Below are 22,969 nucleotides of genomic sequence, written 5' to 3' on the forward strand. Positions count from 1 at the left end.
GGTGAGTCACCCAACAGAAACAACCCTCCTTGCAGTAACAGAATCGCTGCACTCGGCAAAACCAAATTCTCTCCTCTGTCCTGATACTCCTGGACCTCTCAGCTTCACTCAACACAATGAACCACCACATCCTCCTCTCTACCCTCAACAGGCTGGATGTCACAGGCTCTGCACAATGGTTGCATCCTACCTGACAAGTCACTACTACCAGGTGACATGGAGGGAATCTGGGTCACAGACTGACTTCAGCAATCCCACAAGATTCAGTTCTGGATTCTCTCCTGTTCTCTCTGTACACAACATCCATACGTTCTATTAGAAACTCACATGACTTCTCTTACCATTGTTATACCAATAACACCCAGCTGATCTTGTGCTTTCCTCCCTCTGACACACATTGCTGCACGCTTGACTGACATCTCCAAGTGGATGGCAACACACCACCTGAAGCTCAATCTTTCAAAACACAGCTGATGTTCCTCCCGGAGAAAGGTTGCCCACACCAACACCAAACCATACTGCAAAAAATCTGGGTGTGATCCTACACAAACACTGAATCGGTTGCTCACTCCTGCAGATTCCCCTCTAGAACACCATGAGGATTCACTCATTCCTCACCGACAACACAGCACAACTGCTCATCTGGCCTCTGGTCATCTCCCAACTGGCCTATGGCAACTCCCTCCTTGGTGGCACCCCAGCATCAGCCATCAGACCTCTGGAGCTTGTTCAAACAGCTGCAGCTCATCTGGTATTCAACCGCCATAAGTTCACCCACACAACCCCCCTTCTCATATCCCTACACTGACTCCCAGTAGCTGCTCACATCCAGTTTAAGACTCTGGTGCTAACCTACAGCACAGTGAAAAGAACAACTCCTTCCTATCTCCAAGCCACAGTCAAGCCCTATAACCACACCCAACCACTTGGCTCTGCTGCCTCGGGACGCCTGGTTGCCCAGTCGCTCAGAGGCCCCTGCTGCCGGTCAACCCGATCACGGCTCTTTTCTGTCCTGGCCCCACAGTAGTGGAATAAACTCCCCACTGATGTCAGGACAGCAGAGTCGCTACCCATCTTTCAGCACAAGTTGAAAACTCACCTCTTCAACAACTACTAACCTGTTACTTGCTCTTAACACTTATTGTATTCACTCATGTAAAAAATAAATAAATAAAAAACTCTACCACTGGTTTTGCTCTCAAATGCTTGCTTAGCTGCACTTATGACCTCTGATGACTACTACTTCTGCTAATTTCCTACATTAAATGATACACTTATTGTAAGTCGCTTTGGATAAAATTGTCAACTAAATGACTGTAATGTATCTGCTGAAATGTCTCTTGCCCCATCTATTCCTATGTACCTGCAATTGTGAATAATGAAAATCACTACCAGAGCCTAAAAAGTTATCCTGTCAATTACCCACGAACTGTGTGAAAAGCAATAGCAACATTTTTCACCTCTGGCTTAACCCTTTGATTACATAGGAGATCTCTTTAGAGTAGTCGAAAGCAATCATCTATGGTATTAAAAAAAAGGTTACCCAAAGCAGTATGCTTTATTTTCTCACACAACAAATCCAGCTAATAACAAACAGCATTAAATGCATATGCATGTGTGTGTTTCTCACCAGCAACAACACCTACTTTGAGTCTTCATGCACACTTTTACAACTGAAGATTGTCAACACCATGTCAGGAATAAAATACACAGCAAACAAACTCTGGCACCTCCAACTAGGACCAGAATCACAAATCAAAAACTTTTTATGTCTACAATCCCAAATGTTTTACAAATAGTCCCAGATCTATTCCTGTCAAGCTGCTCATGCATTAAAGCCCCCACAAATAATGTCACATCATTGATCAAAAAGCAAGTACGTTTTGGGTCCTCTGTGTCATTACAGCAGCATATCTACTTCGCACTGCTTGACATAAGCACATGTCCTGTGTGTCTCAGACACAGTGAGCAAGAGCCACATTGCTTAGACAGCTTGTCATTGTTGACATGTGGTGGTAGCTAGCTAGCTAATACACTGAGGCAAGACTTGAAGTCTATGGACATAAAAAGAATGAAGGCAACAAGACGCAGGCAAGCCAAGAGGAGGTAGAAGAAAAGTTATCTCCTGTTGCTATAGCAGCAGATGACTCAGCACATGAGAGTGCCACAATGTTAATGGAACCAATACAAGAGACACACAAAGAACAACACAACAAAGGAAGACATGAAACCGTGAGGATATTATCAGATAGACAGACAGCACAGAATCACTGCACTGCAATAAGTAATAAATAGCAGTAGTATGATGAATGATGTACATCTATTGCTACACTGAATATTGGCCTGTAACTGAATCCAATAATGTTGCTATGTTGTGTCTCTGTCAACACATATGGAGTCAATCCAGTTGCAATTTTATAGCACTTTCTTCAACTCTGATTAGTCAATAACCACAAACAGTTACATTTGGGCATAAAATCAAAGACTATCATTGACACTTAGCGAAAGATCATAAACAACACTTTCAAAACACATTTTAACTCCATTTACAAACAAATAACATGTCCAACAAACTGCAATTGTCCACTGCCATTCCATGTCAGGTTTGGACAAGACCAAAACATGTAATGAACACTGACAGCTATTCAGCCCCTATAGGATGGAATAGTGCATTGCTGCTTTGCTTTACATTAAGCTGATATTGGTTGGTGTGTTCAAATAATTATCAGTAAAACAAACTGATAAATAACATGTCTTTATGACCTACTCATCACATGGAAACACAACAGGTGTTTTGATTGGCATACGCTGACTACATCCTTTTTATGACCAGGGCAGGACAGAAGAGGACAGAACAGACATGATGACAAGTGCAACAGACAGAGGAAACACCAAAACATCTACTAGAGACAGAAGAATGAGGACATATCACATACACAAGACAGACTTAACACAGTTTGTCACAGTTCAAAAGCAGCAGTGCCGTTGATGTGACAGCCTCAACCCCATCACCATCAACAGGACTGCTGCACAGAGTCAAGAACTGCAACTTGCTCGGAGTCCACATTACCGAGGACCCCACCTGGGATGAACACACCAGCTGTATGGTGAAAAGGGCACAGCAATGCCTCTTTCACCTCAGGCAACTGAACTAGTTCAGCATGGCGCCCAAGATTCTACGGGCCCTCTACAAAGGCACAACTGAGAGCATCCAGACCGGATGCATCACCACCTGACATGGGAACTGTACCACCCACAACACACTGCAAAAGGTTGTGTAGACAGCCCAGGACATCGGTTGATATCAGCTTCCCTCCATCCAGGACAAAAACCATGCACACTGTGTCCACAAAGCCCATAGCATTATCAAAGACCCCAGACCCCCAACTATGGACTGTTCCAGCTGCTGCCATCAGGCGAGCAGAACCACAGCCTCAAACCCTGGACCAGTAGGCTCCAGAACAGCTTTTTCCCCCAAGCAACCAGGCTTTTCAACAAAGAACATTAAACACACTAAACCTGATGCCAGACTCATAGTACTGACCTGTGGTCTTCAGCAAATCATCACTTTACACACACACACACACACACAAACTATGCAAACAACTACACACACACACACGGCAACTTACATACATCACACACTATTTATCATGATTACTTTTTTTGGGTTGTTCCCTTATTTGATTACTATTGTTGCACACTGCTGAGGAACCGAAACACAAAAAGTTTGCTCTCTTGTACTTGTATAAAGAGACGTAACAAATAAAGAATCTGGAATCTCATCACACAACAGAAGCAAAAGCTATGAGGTTAGTCAAGTTTGTAAAACTAAACAAAGCACTGGCTACATGCAGTCTACCATTCAACTGCTCCATCACCATCAGGACTATGTTTTCTTGGGGTTTTACTCCTGCTACTAAAAATAAAAATAATAAAGTTGAACAAACACTCAGACTGCACTCATTTTGTTTATGATGACTTCATGTTGTGAAAGCAGCCTACACAACCAACTGGAACCTCTTGTAAAGCAAAGTGTCACACATCCTATTTTCATTTTACTCTGAAACTCACTTGAAAATGGTGCAATTATCACTGGAAAATCTAAAGATTTCTGGACTGCACTAAGTAAAGCCCACAATATTTCAAGATCCTAACAATGCCTCCTCTTGCCCCTACACCACTGCCACCAAGATCAACCCCGCCACACCATGCACACGCTCATGACAAGGCACTCAGGATACAATGGCACACATGTATACCCAGTAAGCAGCTGTTCCCTGATCATGTGCCTCCGTCTCTTTGCACTGTGAGATTACAGTCGTTTCCATACCTCCAGTGCGGTGTAATACATTTTCTTCGCCTCCTCGTCCGTCTTGTCTGACATCAGATATGATTTGATCAGATACTCGTAGAAGCTATCCCCCAGGCCTCCGATGGAAACATGATCTAAGAGGAGAATGGGAACAGCATCACAAAAGAAAGGTAAGGAAAATACATTCTGTAGTTGGGCAGGAGAACACAAAAGATTTTTGGACTTCTCATTCAGCTCTCTGTGATCATATCAAGTTGGGCACATGTACTGTTCAACATCCAAACTGCATTGTTGGAACTTCCTGTGCATTGTGACACTTTCTTCTGATCACCTTTACCCCTAACGTCCAACCATAAACACACGTTTAATATGACCTCTCTTTTCACAATCTCTCATCTCACCTGAATCTGGAGCAAATTATGCATACATGCATATGGACTACTTGGTAGACCTATACACCCCCTCCCTTCCCCCCCCCCCCCAATTGTACTCAGCCAGTTAAATCCAGAGAGGGCTGCAGACTACCACATGCCTCCTCTAATACATGTCAAGTCACCAGCAACTTCTTTTCACCTGACAGAGGAGTTTCACCACACGGATGTACTGCATGGGAAGATCACGCTATTCCCCCCAGGTCCACCTCAAACAGGCGCCCCAACTGACCAGAAGAGGCGCTACTACAGCGACCAAGACACATACCCACATTCACCTTCCCACCCACGCACACAGCCAATTGTGTCTTTAGACACACCCAACCAACCTGTAGGGAGCGATCCCCATGTTGATAGACAACACAATAGACTGCAACACTACCCAGACGCCCCACACCTATACTTTCTCCCAATACAGTTACAATACAACACATACAGAGTTGGTGGTCTGAAAACAGTTGATTGAGCAGTTTCAAAATTAAAATTAGACATTAAATCAAAGCTCACAAGTACAAAAGGAAACAAGACAAATGGTTGACTGTTGGTTTTCCTGACTTGGGGTCTGAATGCAGGATATGATGATATGAAGTTGCAATGAAGTTACACATGAATCACCATCCACCCACACACACATGCACATGTGCACACTCATGAACAAGTGAGACCATGCACAACTTTTTGAACACTCCCCCGCAAGGTTATCACATGAAACACTGTGCTCATCCTCCCCAATGACAGACAGGAGGAGAGCCAAGGCTTCCTCTCACTTTGTGCTACCAGTTTCTCAACAGTCATTCTCCCACAAATAACCCAGGTCATTGTCCACATTAATGCCCTTTATAAACCAACGTCTTCCAACCACTGTTTTTCCACACCTCCTTTCAGGTGACTCGGAAAGATCCAATTTCCTGAAGTAATTGAATTCATCATTTTAATAACCCTAAGCAAAGGGGCTCATATTGCCAAAAATATGAGCCTTTTTATTAAAAATGAAACCGAATACTCAGACACGTGGATGACATGGACGAGGGGCTCAAAATATGACGGGCCTTGTGATCTGCAATGAAGAGTCAACGTCACAGACGAGGTCCATCACATGATAAGAGAGGAAGGGGAAAGCTTAAGATAGGGGAAGCAGAATCAAAACACTACTTCATATACTATAAATGGGTTGATGTTGTAATTTTGACCAAAAATAGCCCCTCATAAAATCCTGCACACCATACCGGTCTGGCTTCTCCTGCACAATGAACCTCCCCTGCTCTCTCAAACACTGGATTGGAAATTATATTTAAGCCCTTCTTCTTGTTCTTTTGTCTTGCTCCATTTCTCAGGAGTGACCACAATGGATTTTAAAGCTTCCATCAGTACCCTCTGAAGGCACACCACCAGTGGAGGTCATTAGATCCTTTTCCACCACCCTGGTGCCGGTGCCTAATCTAGAACCAGCTCCACACTTTTCCACCAAAAAAAGACTGGTGCCAGTGCAGCACCACAAAATCACTGGACCAGAAGTTGGAACCTGACGTCAGTGACTATAGGAGGGCCTACTGCAAGACATTTGCCACCCCTTAACCTTTGACACATGTCTATTGATGTTTAGTTTCACAGTCCAAACAACAAATTCCCCACCATTTTGATAAAATGAGTAAAACCAACATGAAAGCTTGAGTAGAGCAATGGAACAAATCCTAAACAAACTGAAGAAGATAAGGAAGGATTATAGACATCATAAGAAGGGAACTGCCAAAAAATGGCACAGGATGGAAAAAATCTAAAACCAGGCTAAGTACCAAGTTACTGACCACAATGTTTTTTTTTCCCTGCAGAAATGACCTAACTTCCACTACATCATGTTCAGTTTGGTTATCAAACCTGTCAAAATGTGGGCCAGTTCTTAAAAGGCACCATGGGAGAACTACCACACCGGCACCATTCTGGTACAGAAGAAGCCTAGTCAACCCACACCTTGACCAATCCAGCATAGAAACTCAACAGATCCGCTATGGTCTTATCAAGCCCCATAATGATTTGGCAGAGTTTTACATCAGATGCCCTCCCTGACCCACCCACTAACCCTGTACAGAGGGGCACAGGCAAAGCACAGGATGCCATCCCAGTGTTCATGGACTCACACTCATGCCCGTCACCTGATTTAAGCCCTGAATTTGGGTTAAAACAAATTTTTATTTTTACTTTCTCTGAAACACTCTACATCTGCTTTTTAAAAATACTTATGAATAAATTTTACATAAAGGCCCAATCAGACAATCCTCTAGAGGGGGATGTTAGCGTCATGGTTTCTTTAGAAACAATTGACTAGATCTTCATAATCATCATTTCTTTCTTGTGTGTGTGTGTTTGTGTCTGGGGGGGGGGGGGTTGGTTATACAGATCTCCATGGAAATGAATGGTGGAATGTTTAGAATGTCCTCCACAGGGAAAATGTCACAAGTCAACTTGTACTGCCAATTTAAACCCTGACAACCACACCAGCTCTGAGACAAAATCACCCCCCTGGATACTTCCACACATCAGTATACGTACCTCTTATACCTCTTATGCACGTTTTCCACTGCAGGGTACCAGCTCAACTCAACTCTACTCACTTTTTTGGTTTTCCATTGGGTAAAAGTTAAGGATAGTACCTGGTACCAGTACTTTTTTTGGTACCACCTCCATCAAGGTTCCAGGTGAGCTGAGCCCATACTAGAAGGTGACATTAAAATACCACTATAAAGAAATAAATACAGTATGTTTATTTCGATTTATTTAAATATAAATATCAGGTTATACAAAAATACTAGTCAACACAGCCAGAAATGACCAGCAGGGCTTCACCATGAGCAGATACTATGCAGTGGAAAACCAAATCCCAAAAAGTAAAGCCAGTACAGTAGACTTGACCCAGTACCATGCAGTGGGAAAAGGGCATTAGTTTTTACCTCAGCCAAGGAGGTAATGATTGGCAAAGATGCATGTGTGATGCCACTGGGGTCAACTGTTCAAAAGGGGCTTATATTCTCGACATGCATTTCTTACATTATGACAACACTGCTGCATCCATTGTTGCTCACAACTGTGTTTGTCTTCATAGTGTACGACTTTTACACTGACACGTACTGTCTCACTAACATCGTGTCACAGCTTAGAGAAGATGGCATTTTTTTAGATTTTCGCCCTAATCGTACCTGGCCAATTACCCCAGTCGTTGCTCCACCCCCTCTGCTGATCCGGGGAGGCCTACAAACTACCACACGTCTCCTCCGATACACATGGCACCACCACCCACTTCTTTTCACCTGACACTGAGGAGTTTCACCAGGGGCACATAACGCGTGGAAAGATCAGACTGTCCCCCCCCCCCCAACAGGCGCCCCAACCAACCAGAGGAGGCACTAGTGTAGCAACCAGGACACACACCCACATCCAGCTTCCCACCCACAGACACAACCAATTGACACAGGGATTCAAACCAGCAACGCCAGTGTGTTGGTACTCAACAGAATAGACCGCTACGCTACCCGGGCACCCTGGAGAAGATGTATTTTGAAGCTGTCCAATTCGTGTGCACATTGGGGACACCAGAGTGATGGTTATAATCACATTTCAAAAAAATACATATTTATTTTTGCTTTTCATGTCCCAACTTTTCGAAAACACTTAGTAACACTTTACTATACAGAACATAGTCACCATTAATTAGGTGCTTAGTAGCATGCAAATTAGCAACATATTGGCTCTTAATTGGTCATTATTACATACTCATTAATGCCTTATTCTGCATGGCCTTATTATACAACCAGTAAGCCATTAACTATGAGTTTTCCCTCTATAACCTCAGAAGTATTGCTTATTAGTAGTACCATCTCAATATGCTTTGCTTAGTATGGCCTTTATAAGGTGGTAGTACCACAAGAAGAGTTATTCTCCCTTACTAACACTTAATGAATATGGTCTGTTCTTACATAACAAAACACAAAACTACAAGTGTTCATAGTGTTACATTACTCTAAATTAAGTTTTTGTTACTTAGAATATGTTCCCCATACTAAAGTGACATCTTAATCATTACTAATTCACTAGTAATTAAGTTTTTTTATGTTCCCCATACTAAAGTGTTACCAAACATTTAAATGTACATGGACCCACATTCCTCAAAGGATGAACCAGACAATACAACTACACAGGACTACATCACTCACGCTGGACCCAGTTTCCACTGACTGGACTGAGGAAGTTGGGATACAGCCCGTGGGGTTTTTCAATCTTGTTCAGCACTTTTCTGACATTCATGACCTGAAAAAGATAATAAAACACACACACACACATATATATATAAAACAGGATATATATTATATATGACACTGCATTCACATGGATTATTGATTGAAACTTTAGCACAACATGACCATGTTACACTTAAAAGTACAAAAGCATGGTGAATATTGTAAGTGAAAACATGTCTGGGTACCACCTCACAGTAAGGTATACTTTATAAAGGTGTCTAAGTTTTTAGCAATCACTTTATCAATGTCTAACAGCTCATGTACCAATCACAAACATGATGTTCTAACACATAAAAACACTTTGGATTGCCAAGTGAGGAGCTGAGGTCTCCATAGACATTCTCACAAAAAGCACCTGACTAAACCAAAATCCAAACCAGCCACCCTAAACTAAACCACAACCTAAACCCACCCAAACCCTAAAGTAAACCACAACCTAAACCCACCCTTAGGGATGCCCCCCGAAACCCGATTCTAAACGGGAACCGGTTCTAAATTAGTAAAAACCAGAGTATTTTTAAGATCCGACGTTTTCGGTTCTGCTATCGGTAGTCGGTAGGTACTCGAGAAATCATGGAGTGAGATTTATATTGTGGCAATTGTGTTTTTCAAGGAATTTAAACGTCGCGAACATAATCTTGTTCGCCGTTTTCTCCATCTCTCTGTCTCTCTCTCTTACAGCGCGAGGGGCGGAGCTGTGCTGTGCTCCACACACTCGCTCACACACACACACACAGACAGCTCTTCTCAAGGGCTCATCATGGAGGAGAGAACTAAACGTTCAAAAGTTTGGGTGTATTTTTCAAAAGTCGATGACAACAACGCTCGCTGCCACAAGTGCAACAAATCATTTGCCAGTAAGGGTGGCAATACAAGCAATCTGTCAAAACATCTTTTGTCAAAACATGGTATTAATCTGCAGAAATGCGGCATTTTCGACTGCTTTGCTCATAGTGTTCCATCCACATCCACTGCAGGTAAGCCGTATGAGCCATAGATACGGAGTTAGCTAGGCTAATAACCAATTATTACGAATAGGCCAATAAATAAAATATAATTGCTTAGCTAATTGTTTAGCTACAAATATATATAAGCCATAGATAGAGTTAGCTAGGCTAATAACAAATTATTACAAATAGGCCAATAAATAAAATATAATTGCTTAGCTAATTGTTTAACTACAAATATATAAGCCATAGATACAGAGTTAGCTAGGCTAATAACCAATTATTACAAATAGGCGAATAAATACAATATAATTGCTTAGCTAATTGTTTAGCTACAAATATATAAGCCATACATACGGAGTTAGCTAGGCTAATAACCAATTATTACAGATAAGCCAATAAATAAAATATAATTGCTTAGCTAATTGTTTACCTACAAATATATAAGCCATAGATACAGAGTTAGCTAGGCTAATACCCGGGGACACTATAAGTCAGGAGAGATCACGACTCCTGCCGGAGAAGGCAGATATGTTGATTTTTCTGCGGAAAAACTGTTAGGATAATGTTCTAGGTTCTTGTTTGTTTGAACTTCCGTTAGCCGTTTGCTGTAAAAATTTATTTTTAATATATTTTTTTTCTTTATCTACTTTTATTTTTTAGCTTATATCTTATTTACTTAATTCAGACGCATTTCAAACATTGCTGCTGCTGTTGCTGCTGAATAAATAATATTTGTTTATATTTATATAAAGTTATATAACAGAATAATAAAGCAATGTCGATTCTGTTCTTAAGTGTCTTTTTTCTTGCATAATAATCAAAAAGAACCAATAAGAGTATCGATAAAGTACCAAACCGATAAGCAGTACCGATAACACTAGTAGTATCGATAAAATCCTAAAAATACCCATCCCTACCCACCCTAACCCTAAACGAAACTAAACCACAACCTAAACTAAACCACGACCTAAACCCACCCTAACCCTAAGCTAAACCACAACCTAAACCCACCCTAACCCTAAACTAAACCACAACCTAAACCCACCCTAACCCTAAACTAAACCAAGACCTAAACCCACCATAACCCAAAACTAAACCACCACCTAAACCCACCCTAACCATAAACTAAACCATGACCTAAACCCACCCAACCCTAAACCATGACCTAAATCCAACCGTACATTTAACAGCTACCTTAACGCTGAACTTAACCACTCTAATTGGACTTCATTGAGCATCAAAACACTCCAACTGTAGTTTGTTGCTATTGTGAAACATCAACTTCTGCGTATACACTCTGACACATTTTCAAGCTGTGTGTTTGTACACCACTCACTGACGATATGAATCAGCAGTCCTCACCAGTCACATGCTTTCTGACAGAATGGCTGTAAAGAATCTCCCGAATTGATAAAATGTGGCCTCTAAACCAGGCAACTCAAAATGTCTTAAAAAAAAACAAGAAAAAAAAAGATGTTGCCTCTTTTACTCCCCAATTATACTTGGCCAATTAGCCCACTCTTCCAAGCAGTCCCAGTCACTGCCCCATCTCCTCTGCCAATCCAGGGAGGGCTGCAGACTACCACATGCCTCCTCCTCCCATACATGTGGAGACACCAGCTGCTTCTTGTCTCCCGACAGTGAGGCGTTTCCCCAGGAGGGCGTACCACGTGGGTGGATCACGATACCCCCCCCCCCGAACAGGCACCCTGACCAACCAGAGGAGGTGCTAGTGCAGTGACCAGGACACATATCCAAATCGGACTTCCCCCCCGCAAACAGGGCCAATTGTGTCTGTAGAGATGCCCGGTCAAGCCAGAGGTCACACGGGGATTCAAACCAGGGATCCCCATGTTGGTACGCAACGGAATAGACCGCTACACTACCCAGACGTCCACCCAAATTGTCTTTAAACGAATGTGTTAAAACATCTTATTATTGATTTCATAACACAAACAAATGTGTTATTAGTCAATCATAGACATTAGGAGCCTACAACCTCTTCAGAAGTATGCCTCATTGTAGAATGGTATCCACTTATGAATGTAAAGATGCATTCTTCAATGACATTGGGATTCCTCTTCACACTTTTCATAACAATTATTCTCCCAGCGTGAGCAGTCCGGCTATGATAAAGGGGAAATGGGGACAACAGGCCCCGTAGCTGACCTTTTCCTGGTAGATGGGGTTCCCAGAGAGCTCGGTAAGGTGAAGAAATTCCAGGTGCAGGGTCCCAAACTCGGCCAGGATGCTGCTCCCGGCTGAAGCCCAGCCCCAGCTCCAACTGGTGCCACTGCAACAGAAGACACACCGCACCGGGTGAGTACCACGGCTAAAACGCACACACAGACACAAACAATTACAAGCACGAACCCCAACATCCACCTTCAGTGGCCTACACGGCATGAAGATAACACCAGGACGTTACACCAGGCATAGAGGAAACAGCTTATTGTGTTAGCGTGGACTTATTGTGCAAGCATCAACTTATTGTGTTATCAGCAACTCAGGCTGATTTGACCATCATAAGCAGTCAATCACTCTGCAACGTCGAGTTGATTTCGGTCTTTGTTTGGGGGGAGGACCATCTTATTGATATGTGTACACTTATTAAATAAATATGATGTAATAAACAACTTTTGGATTTTATTGGACTTAACAGACAAATATTAGCTTCAAAGCTTCCAACAGGAGTTTTTAAAATAGACTGTAGGCTACAGTAACATCCCAGACCATTGTCTAAAGTACGTTTTTAATAACAGCAGTCTGAGCCCCAGAAAAGAAAGTAAGCCGATGTCATGTCAGCTTAGAAAAGACAAAATAAATAAAAAATTTAACATGAGATGTCATGCTTTACTTTGCTTTTAAAATATATTTGAGCATTTCAGTGGACAGTTTTGTCACAACATTATTCAAACTTTGTTAGTACGGAAAAGACTCTGTCCCACTTCTGAACAGTGCAAGTGGTTGATCACTATAATACAATCACCACAAGATGTTGCCACTGAAAGAAATCCTTAACTGTAACTACAACCTCACACTTTCACCCCACACCCATGCATGTGTTTGACCAGGGATATGCCAAGGAAAATGCCTCAGAGTCTCCGTGGACTATGATGTTTGCAGATGACATTGTCATCTGTAGCGAGAGTAGGGAGCAGGTGGAGGAGAGGTGGAGGTATGCACTGGAGAGAAGAGGAATGAAAGTCAGTAGGAGCAAGACGGAATACATATCCATGAACGACGGGGAAGACAGTAGAATGGCGAGGGAGATGACGAAGGTGGATGAGTTTAAATACTTGGGGTCAACTGTTCAAAGTAACGGGGGGCTTGCAGAAGAGAGTGCAGGCAGGGTGGAGTGGGTGGAGAAGAGTATAAGGAGTGATTTGCGACAGAAGGGTACCAGCAAGAGTTAGAGGGAAGGTTTACATTATATGGTTTGGAGACAGACAAACAGACAGGAGGCAGAGCTGGAGGTAGCAGAGTTGAAGATGCTAAGATTTTTATTGGGAGTGATGAAGAAGGACAGGATTAGGAACGATTATATTAGAGGGACAGCTCAGGTTGGACGGTTTGGAGACAACACAAGAGAGACAAGATTGAGATGGCTTGGACATGTGTGGAGGAGAGATGCTGGGTATACTGGGAGAAGGATGCTGAATATGGAGCTGCCAGGAAAGAGGAGAAGAGGAAGGCCAAAGAGGAGGTTTATGGATGTGGTGAGGGAGGACATGCAGGTGGCTGGTGTGACGGAGGAAGATGCAGAGGACAGGAAGAGATGGAAACAGATGATCCGCTGTGGCGCCCCCTAACGAGACTAGCCGAAAGTAGTAGTAGCAGTAGTAGTAGTAGTAGTAGTACTAATAGTAGTAATAGAAGTAGATGCTGAGGAAAACGCATGATCAAGATTCATGTTATTGTCCCAAAATTGTATAAAATTCACAACAGGCTTGCATCCACAGAAAAACATCCCACATGCACAAAAGAGCAGGTGAGACAGCTACAGAGAACAAGAAACATTTATAAGAACATAATATTAAAACACACAGGAAAAAAAGACATACACCGATGTTAAATATGAAAGCTCTTAATGAACAGCAGCACCCCAAAAAACAAGCAAAACAAAACAAGAACAAATGACAATGGATTTTCCAGGGACAGCAGAGCTTCGTGAGTGTTTACTCAAGTCAAATCAACCTGTATTTCACAAAGCCACATTCTCAGGAGGTCAAGTTTTAGAGGAAACTTCATAACACAATATCTATATCAGCATTACTTATTTACTTTATCATCAGTTTCCAGAGGCAACTTACAAAGTATTACGCGGTTCATCATGCTCCCGGCAGCACACACACAACAGCAAAGAAAAAGAAAAAGAAAGTCAAAAGAACGACTGCTTGACGGTTCTGCTGGCCTTCTGTACCCCGACGTAGCTTAATGCACCTCAACAGTGGCAGCAGACTTGAATGAGAGGCTCACTTCCTTTTCAAACAGCCATCAATAACCATCTGCATCTCCAGAGATGTAGGAAAGGCATTAAGCACACCTGTCCACAGAACATCGATCCATCCGCACGTTCCGCTATTGTGAGCCGTGGCTTTTAACAGTCATTTGCAGTCAGCTCAGGCCAGAACTTTATTACACCTTTCAGTTTTATTTCCTTGGCTCCGTCAGAATAATGCTCCCCACTGCAAATCTGGCTCCCGTGGTAAATGTGTGGTTTCAAAGCTAACGTGCTACGGCTGGCAAATGATTAGTTGGGGTGGGATGTATTACTTTACACGTTCTCACAACAACACAGACCTAGTGGATAAAGACGGAAACTGTGAATTGGCTTGAACTGAATTTGTAAGGGCAGCAAGGTGGCACAGTGGTTAGCACGGTCACCTCACATTAAGAAGGTCCTGGATTCGAGCCCCAGGGTAGTCCAACCTTGGGGGTCGTCCTCTGTGTGGAGTTTGCATGTTCTCCCCGTGTCTGTGTGGGTTTCCTCCGGGGGCTCCGGTTTCCTCCCACAGTCCAAAGACATGTAGGTCAGGTGAATCAGCCGTACTACATTGTCCCTAGGTGTGAATGTGTGTGTGTGTGTGTGTGTGTGTGTGTGTCCTCTGATAGCCTGTCCAGGTTTGTCTCCCCTCCTGTCGCTCAATGACTGCTGGGATAGGTTCCAGCATCCCCGCAACCCTGACAGCAGGATAAGTAGTTTGGATAATGGATGGATGGATGAATTTGGAGGAGAGAGAGACAAAGTTTTCTGTACTTTTAATGTAGTATGTATGTTTTCAATGTTTTCCCATTAATGTTTAGCTTTTTTCAATGTTTAAACACTTTGGCAATATGTACATAATTACATCATGCCACTAAATCCATTTGAATTTGACAGAGACAGAGAGAATGACATTGAGTGTGTTGGAAGGGATACTGCGAGGGCAGAGGAGAATCAAAGAGTCGGCAACTCTGATGAATGAATCCATTAGAAGTTGGGGAGGTTACATCGTTAACCACATGGGCTGAAGTCATGTCTGATTCCTCTTTTGAGAGGCATCAACCCGGGAATCAAAGCAGATGGTAGGGTGTGCGGTAGAGTTTGTGAGTATATTTGTGTGCGTTGGGGAAGGGGGGGGTTGGTTTCTCCATGGGTAAAAACCAGCACTTGCATCCGTAAGTATTTTCATCTATCCACCACGTAGCTTCCAAAACTACCAGCCCCAAATGCACAAGGTGGCAAATGACAAACACCCCACTAATAAGACAAACCGTTGAGAACAATACCACTTAAGCACAATGAAAAACAACAACTGGTATCATGTCCATTACTAAGGAAAATAATCCTGTTTTTTCGTAGCACAAAAATTCGGTATTTACATGCATTCTTCAATGATTTGGTGCATTCTTTGTGTGAACGACTGAGTGCTTCAAGGACCACCATGAACAGTCGTCAACGGCCTCGAGTGGCTCCAGATCCACTGTGTGATCAGGGAGCATCCATAGCAAAGAACTTCCCACATGCTTTCAACTCAGATCCACAGGCTGTGCCTTAGTTGGGTTATCTGCTAAACACCCTTGAGTGCAATACTTGATTGGTTATGTTTTGTTTTATTACGAGTTCTACACCCTGGCATACGTGTGTGTGCGTCTATGTCTGTGTGTAACAGACATATACGAGTGTGGCACATATCTTGTATATGTCTCGCCAGGCCTCATCGGTGCTCTTGCTGAGGACGCTGTCCTCAAAGCTGGTGATTTGATACATCCACAACTCATCTTCCACTTGATCCACAGCAACCTCTTCAGTCAGAATACAAAGGAAGCGGCTGATAAAGAACTGTACAGAACAGAATTTCACAGACTGCCTCTTAGCTATGTCTGCCACAACAGCATGCATAAGCAGCTCATCCCCAAATGGAAATTTGGAAACCATGTAGTGAGCTGCAGATGAAATAAACTTCCCCACATCCCTCAAAAATGGCTTCAACTCTAGGTTACCCTAGCTTTGGATAAAGGTTTAGGTGTCCTGGCCATTTGAGAGTTCCTCATCAGGTAGCTGATTTTCCCTTGAGCTTGTTGGCTTGATACCTCTTCCAATTTCAGTCATCATAATGATCACATGCTCAGGCTTACAGAAAGAAAGTAATACCTTTTGCAGTTGCAGCTCCAAAGTTGGAAGCAGGATATGCATGCATGGCTTCTCTTCTTGAAGTATTTGGTCACTGATGTCAAAAATAAGTATGGCTCTCTTCAGAAAAAGTGAATACACAATTGACATGGGGTTGCTGATGAACTTTGGTACCTTTTCACATATTGTCAAATCCTTTTTCCTTTTTCTCTTCTTTCTTGGGTCTTTGGAGATTTTCTTTTTTCATTTTCTTTTGCAGCTCTCTGTCCAATTTCATTTTCCTTAAAGAGGAATCTGGTTAAGTCGAACTCTGCAACATTGTGTGCAGAAGCTTTAACTTCTGCTGGACTGGTAAGTGTTGTGACTTTACATTTCTGGGTAGGCCCAGATAGACGTGTGGGCAACTTTGGCGAGATAGAGGAAGGGAACTTGGGCTGCACTGTAGCTGACATGCTGGTGGAGGGTGTGACTTTAGGCTTCTGAGTAGGACCAGATGGAGGCTTTAGCAACTTGGAGAAACCTGAGGGGTTCTGTCTTCGCCGAAAGGCATAACCAAGTGGCTGTACTGAACACAGAAAGTCCCCCAAGCCCAAATGGGAGACACCAAACCCAAAGGTGGCTGAAAATGGCAGAGCTAAGATCCTGTGGGACTTCAAGCTCGACACTGAAAAATAAGTGCTGGCTAACCAACCACACATTGTGGTGGTCGACAAGAAACAGAAGACAACAGTAGTGACCGATGGAGCATTCCCAGGCAACAGCAACATCAGGAAGAAAGAGCATGAGAAGCTAGCAAAATACCAAGGGCTGAAGGAAGAACTAGATCAGATGTGGAAGGTGAAATCCACTGTAGTTCCAGTGGTAATAAGAGCACTAGGGGCTGTGATCCCCAAACGCAGATTCCAGGAACCATATCTGAGGTCTCGGCCCATAAGAGTGCAGTCCTAGGAACAGCTAAGATACTGCGCAGAACCCTAAAACTCCCAGGTCTCAGACAGATGACACCAGCTTGAGGAAGGCACACACAACCAAAACAAAGGGCAGGAGGGAGATTTTTTTCATACACACACACACTATACATAAATATATATTAGTAAAGACACACACAAACACACACGTGATCAAGTATGACTCTCCATATAAAAATGTGTATATGTGTGTGTGTGTGTGTGTAGTTGTGTGGCTGTCATTGTGTATCTACATACATCTCATCACATGTACCTCACATCACCACAATAAAGAGAAGCTGGTTCCTCCCTGCCCATCTGTGCAGCAGGCTCATGTTAGTGCTCTAGCAGATATTAGCGGCAGAATAGGCTAATTATATTTTCTAGCAGATGTCTAGCGAGCCTGGTGGGTTAATTGGTAGCAGGTGGACTGCAGAGGTGTCAGAATCTTCTGAGGAGATTGGATGGAGAGACATGAGGACGACAAGGAGTGAAAGGTAGAGAAAATAATGACATTCTGCTGACCACAGACAGACCACGAGACTTTCTGGAAATTTCTGCTAGGCTCTGGAAATGACGCATGACTCACAATAAACAGCAGCGAGACTTTTGTGGTTCAGAAAGGTCCTTCATAGACACTTATCAACTTGTTGGAAAAGTACACAAATCAACAAGATAACACAGATCAACTCTATGTGAAAGGACCATGACCACTCCCTTATGCCTCCTCCAAATATAATTTTGATGTCACAAGAGAAAAGAAAACCACTACAGAGAGGACTAACAAGGAGGAGGAGACTGCCAAGGAGGCAACCAATAACGGTAAAGGTCACTTATTTCCAGATGTCTGTGGTGGCAGAATTCTCTACTTTGCCACTGCTTTGCATTAGTATCATGTATGTAATACTTCTTTGCACGTGCTGAAGACTTCATTTGCTATTTTTATGGCAGTAAGATATAAATCTGATCAAAGGAAAGTTCATCCAGAGCTAATGGCTTGAAATGAACCCTTTAGGTGTGCACTGAATTAGAAAGAAGCCGATAGATCTTTGCCTTCATGAATTTAGAATAGCATGGCAAAGAGAGAGGGCAAGGCAGGCTACAGTCATGTCAGCCGGGGGAAAGAATTTCAACATCACAACAGCAATAACACAGCACAGCACCATTCAACAGCCTGAAACATTCCACAAACTGTCTGACCAGTGGATTGAGACGTAAGTCAACGAGTCCTTGTCAGCTCCAACAATGCAAGTTGATTTACTGGAGTTTTGCTTAGCAGGAATTCAGATGTTGACAACCAGTCAAGGCGGCCGAATTGGTGACAAAATCTCAATACAGGTTGTTCTGTAACCCCCATGCGCCTTGCATGAGCAGACAGACAGACAACTCCTCCCCCCGTCACCACGATGACGACGACCTTCACTTCAACCTCCTTTAATGGCAAAGTAGAGGTAGGGTAAAACTGAACGGATACAATACCATGGACGTATGTAAACTCAGCATATGGGTATAAACATACATCATAAAATCCAATATTTTGTCCACAAAAGGGAAACAATAAATGGAATAAAGACTCACCGAGGTATAAGCTACAGACATATGGATAAACAACTAAGGTAAGTATCAAAAGACAAGTATTTTAAACACATTCAAAGGTTGTTTTATAACCAACAATTAAAAGTTTAGCTGAGTGTCATGTCCACACAATATCAATAACCACACACAATACACTAATACTACTACTACTTTCAGCCGCTCCCGTCAGGGATCGCCACAGCGGATCATCTGCTTCCATACACCAATACAATATAAAATGTCATCCAAACTCAAAATGCCAGGACATATTACATAAGGATCTAGATGTCAACTTGACCTATCGACGTCGGCAGACACTGAAGCCATGGAAGAGCTGCCATGCTCTCGCTTATTCTCTACTGCCAACTACCACGAGATTACCTTGTTCCCACAAGACTTCACGAGATGACATCATCTGCAATGAGGTCTCATAAAGAGACAGTATGTACTGAACAGGGAACCTCTTCTCAACTACGGACACAACACAACACAACACAACACAGGTGTTTAGTGCAAGTACAATTCCCCAAAATCGAGCTCCTTTTTGACACATCCCTACCTGAAATAAAGGATAAAGCACATATGATAATGATCATATTATAATGACTTCCACAACTCCAACATGTCCCCTCGGTGAAATGGATTGTCATATAAAAATATTTTCCTGCAAGGGTGGTGAAATTAATCAATACAGAAACAATGAAAATGCTGACTGACAACAAATGAACAAAACAAAAATCAATATCATCACTTTTGACTCTAATCTTTGAGTGCAACACCATTAACGTATCATTTTTTCTCTTCTGTGTTATACACATCTGGAAAGTGTTGCATGATCAATGATACATGCTTGCTGCCTGGTTTCAAACCTGCCCACCAAGATTGTGCAATTGAGCTTTTAGGTCTTTCAGATTCTCTGTTGACAGTGTAGTTACAAACAAACCAAACAAAGTGCAAAGACCTTCCTTGTTGCCAGTGCTTTGTAAGTGCCTTCTGTCATTTGAAATACAACAACTGCCTTCAATGTGATCCGTCTGCCTACTCTCACATCCTTTTTCCTGAGAAAAATGGGAAAAAAGGACGCTATTGTTCATCAGGCAAAGCAAGTCTAAGCTTTAAGCAGGGATGGCTATGAGGAACAATCTACGGTACCATATGTGACGTCAGCTACTCAACTGAAACCAAGAGGTCTCAAAGGTTAAAATGTAGGGTTCTCTCAAGGATTAGCCGGGAGAAACCCAAAATGCAAATAATTCAGTCTGGGAGGTTTTTTGGACAATCCAAAAGTAAATGGTGGATGCTTTGAAGAGCTGAATACACGCTGATCTTTGGGAGTGCGTTTTAGACAGCAATGATGTGAGCTTTCCATTAATGTCAAAAGTATTAATGCCGTTATGACATCCAATAATGATTGGTTTTTGCTGGTCTACGCAGTCAGTCAGAAGATTGTTTATGAACTAGTTTATGTAGTTGTCTGCCCAAGAACAGGTTCTCCCCCCCGCTCTTTCTCTCTCAGCAATGTCATGAACTTGTGACCGGGTGCTCCGTTTGTGATTCCATGAGACTCACCGAAATCAAAATATGTAGTTTCCCCTTTTCCAAAAAAATTAAAAAATATCCCAGACCGGGGGCATCCAGGTGGTGTGGCAGTCTATTCCGTTGCCTACCAACATCAGCTGGTTCGAATCCCCACGTTACCTCCGGCTTGGTCAGGCATCCCTACAGACACAACTGGTCATGTCTACAGGTGGGAAGCCAGATGTCCATATGTGTCCTGGTGGCTGCACTAGCGCCTCCTCTGGTTGGTCAGCGTGCCTGTTTGGGGGGACGGGGAAATAAGGGGAATAGCATGATTCTCCCACATGCTACATCCCCCTGGTGAAACTCCTCACTGTCAGGTGAAAAGAAGTGGCTGGTGACTCCACATGTATGGGAGGAGGCATGTGGTAGTCTGCAGCCCTCCCCGGATCGGCAGAGGGGGTGGAGCAGCGACCAGGATGGCTCAGAAAATGCGGCAATTGGCTGGATACACTTGGGGAGAGAAAAAAAAAAGGGGGGGATAATAAAAAACAAAACCTCCCGGACTGGAGTTGCTATGAGTTGGTGACTCTTGTCATTGGTCATTATCACATCATTCTGCAACCTGAAATCTCAAACGGAGCACTCAGCCTGAATATCGTGGATGGCTAAGTAAAATATAGAGTGTGACCCATCAGAGAAGGGTCTGGTTGTCGTCCCATGGTAACTGGCATGGGCACCTTAATACACGGGCTTACCAGAGCTTAAGCCCTGGGCCCCAGACCTCCAACTGAGGACCAGGGATCTCATGAGACATGAGCTTAAAAATTGTTTTTAAAATAAAGTCCGTTTGTTCGGAATTGACTGACCACTTGCAAAGAAATTGGAAGGACTATGGGTGTAATCCCACCATGTGGGTAACAATGGCAGTGTGTTGTTCGTGTTTCCGCTCATCGACTCCACAGGAAGTGAACAAACAGAAGCAGCAAGTCAAAATTTACGACTAATTCCGCTGAAAACTTCACTGCTTGCAGCTTTCTCAAGAACCGCTACTCCAAACAACTTCACAATAGACACTGCACTTCCTTGGGTCCTCAGCAATACACCTGCCAAGTGTGAAGTCACTTGGATGAATGGTTGTCAAGAAGATTGAAGGACAGACACAGAAAGACAGAGATTCCTGCCATTTCAGTTAGATTAGAAATGAGATATTTGCACTGCAGCTATGAACAATATTGCGGCAGAATAGCTGTCATTTACGATGGGGATGCTGGGGACATGTCCCCACCACTTTTTGTTCTGGCCCATTTCGTCCTCAACACTTGTTGAAAGCCTTTAGTTAGTTGAACTTAATTAAATATTACATTGGTACATATGTCATTAAGAGAGAAACGCAGCATGCTTACTGATCAGTAAATCTAAGCTGAAACACAAAGTGGCCACTGGCCCTCTTTCATGTATGATGCAACAATGCAGCTTCAGTTCAGACATGAACACACCCCCACGGAGGTAGCGTCATGCCAAAAGCTGATCGTCTGCCAAAAACTGATTGATGGGGGCATCCGGGTAGCGTAGTGGTCTAATCCGTTGCCTACTAACACGGAGATCACCGGTTCGAATCCCTATGTTACCTCTGGCTTGGTCGGGCATCCCTACAGACACAATTGGGCGTGTCTCTGGGTGGAAGGCCGGATGTGGGTATGTTTCCTGGTGGCTGTACTAGCGCCTCCTCTGGTCAGTCAGAGCACCTGTTTGGGGGGGGGGGGGCAGCATAATCCTCCCACGTGCTACGTCCCCCTGGTGAAATTCCTCGCCATCAGGGGAAAAGAAGCAGCTGGCAACTCCACATGTATCGGACGAGACGTGGTAGTCTGCAGCCCTCACGGGGGGTGGATCGGCGACTGGGACGGCTCAGAAGACGAGAGTAATTGGCCAAGTACAATTGGGGAGAAAAATGGGAGGGAGGGGAATCCACAAACGGATTGCCGCCCACAATCTCTATTGGGTTATATATTTAAATATTCATTTAAATATTAGTTTACAAGGTCTTTTCTTTAAACTTTAGATCAAGTTATTTTGAGGCAGACAACCTTTCACTCACAACATAGGACCTACAATCACTTTTCGGCAAGTGCAAGAATGCATTTTATGGGTCATATTGCCCCTTTAAAGGTACTTCAACTGGTAAAAAGGACTGGATGAGCTATAATCTTTAAAATATAACCCTCATGGACGACATCGAGTCACTTTGAGGCTAACACAACCTTTCGGTCACAAGGTAGAAGCTACGACAACTTTTTGACAAGTGGAAACCGCGAACAGCAATCA

General features: G+C 43.2%; 1 protein-coding gene across 2 annotated transcripts in view; it reads right to left on the minus strand.

Annotated features, from left to right (window-relative positions):
• Nucleotides 1-22,969, minus strand: part of LOC130117826 (mannosyl-oligosaccharide 1,2-alpha-mannosidase IC) — a 397,190-nt gene that overhangs the window by 17,315 nt on the left and 356,906 nt on the right. Inside the window, exons 6-8 of one of the 2 annotated variants that reach the window (XM_056286069.1) lie at nt 12,155-12,278; nt 8,952-9,045; nt 4,334-4,449 (exon numbers count right to left, since the gene is read on the minus strand). In XM_056286069.1, coding sequence (XP_056142044.1) covers nt 4,334-4,449; nt 8,952-9,045; nt 12,155-12,278 — 334 coding nt within the window. Of the gene's footprint in view, nt 1-4,333; nt 4,450-8,951; nt 9,046-12,154; nt 12,282-22,969 lie in introns of both variants that reach the window. The other variant, XM_056286071.1, reaches the window with a different exon arrangement.

The sequence above is a fragment of the Lampris incognitus genome, chromosome 9 (genome assembly GCF_029633865.1).
Source record: "Lampris incognitus isolate fLamInc1 chromosome 9, fLamInc1.hap2, whole genome shotgun sequence".
Classification (NCBI taxonomy): Eukaryota; Metazoa; Chordata; class Actinopteri; order Lampriformes; family Lampridae; genus Lampris; species Lampris incognitus.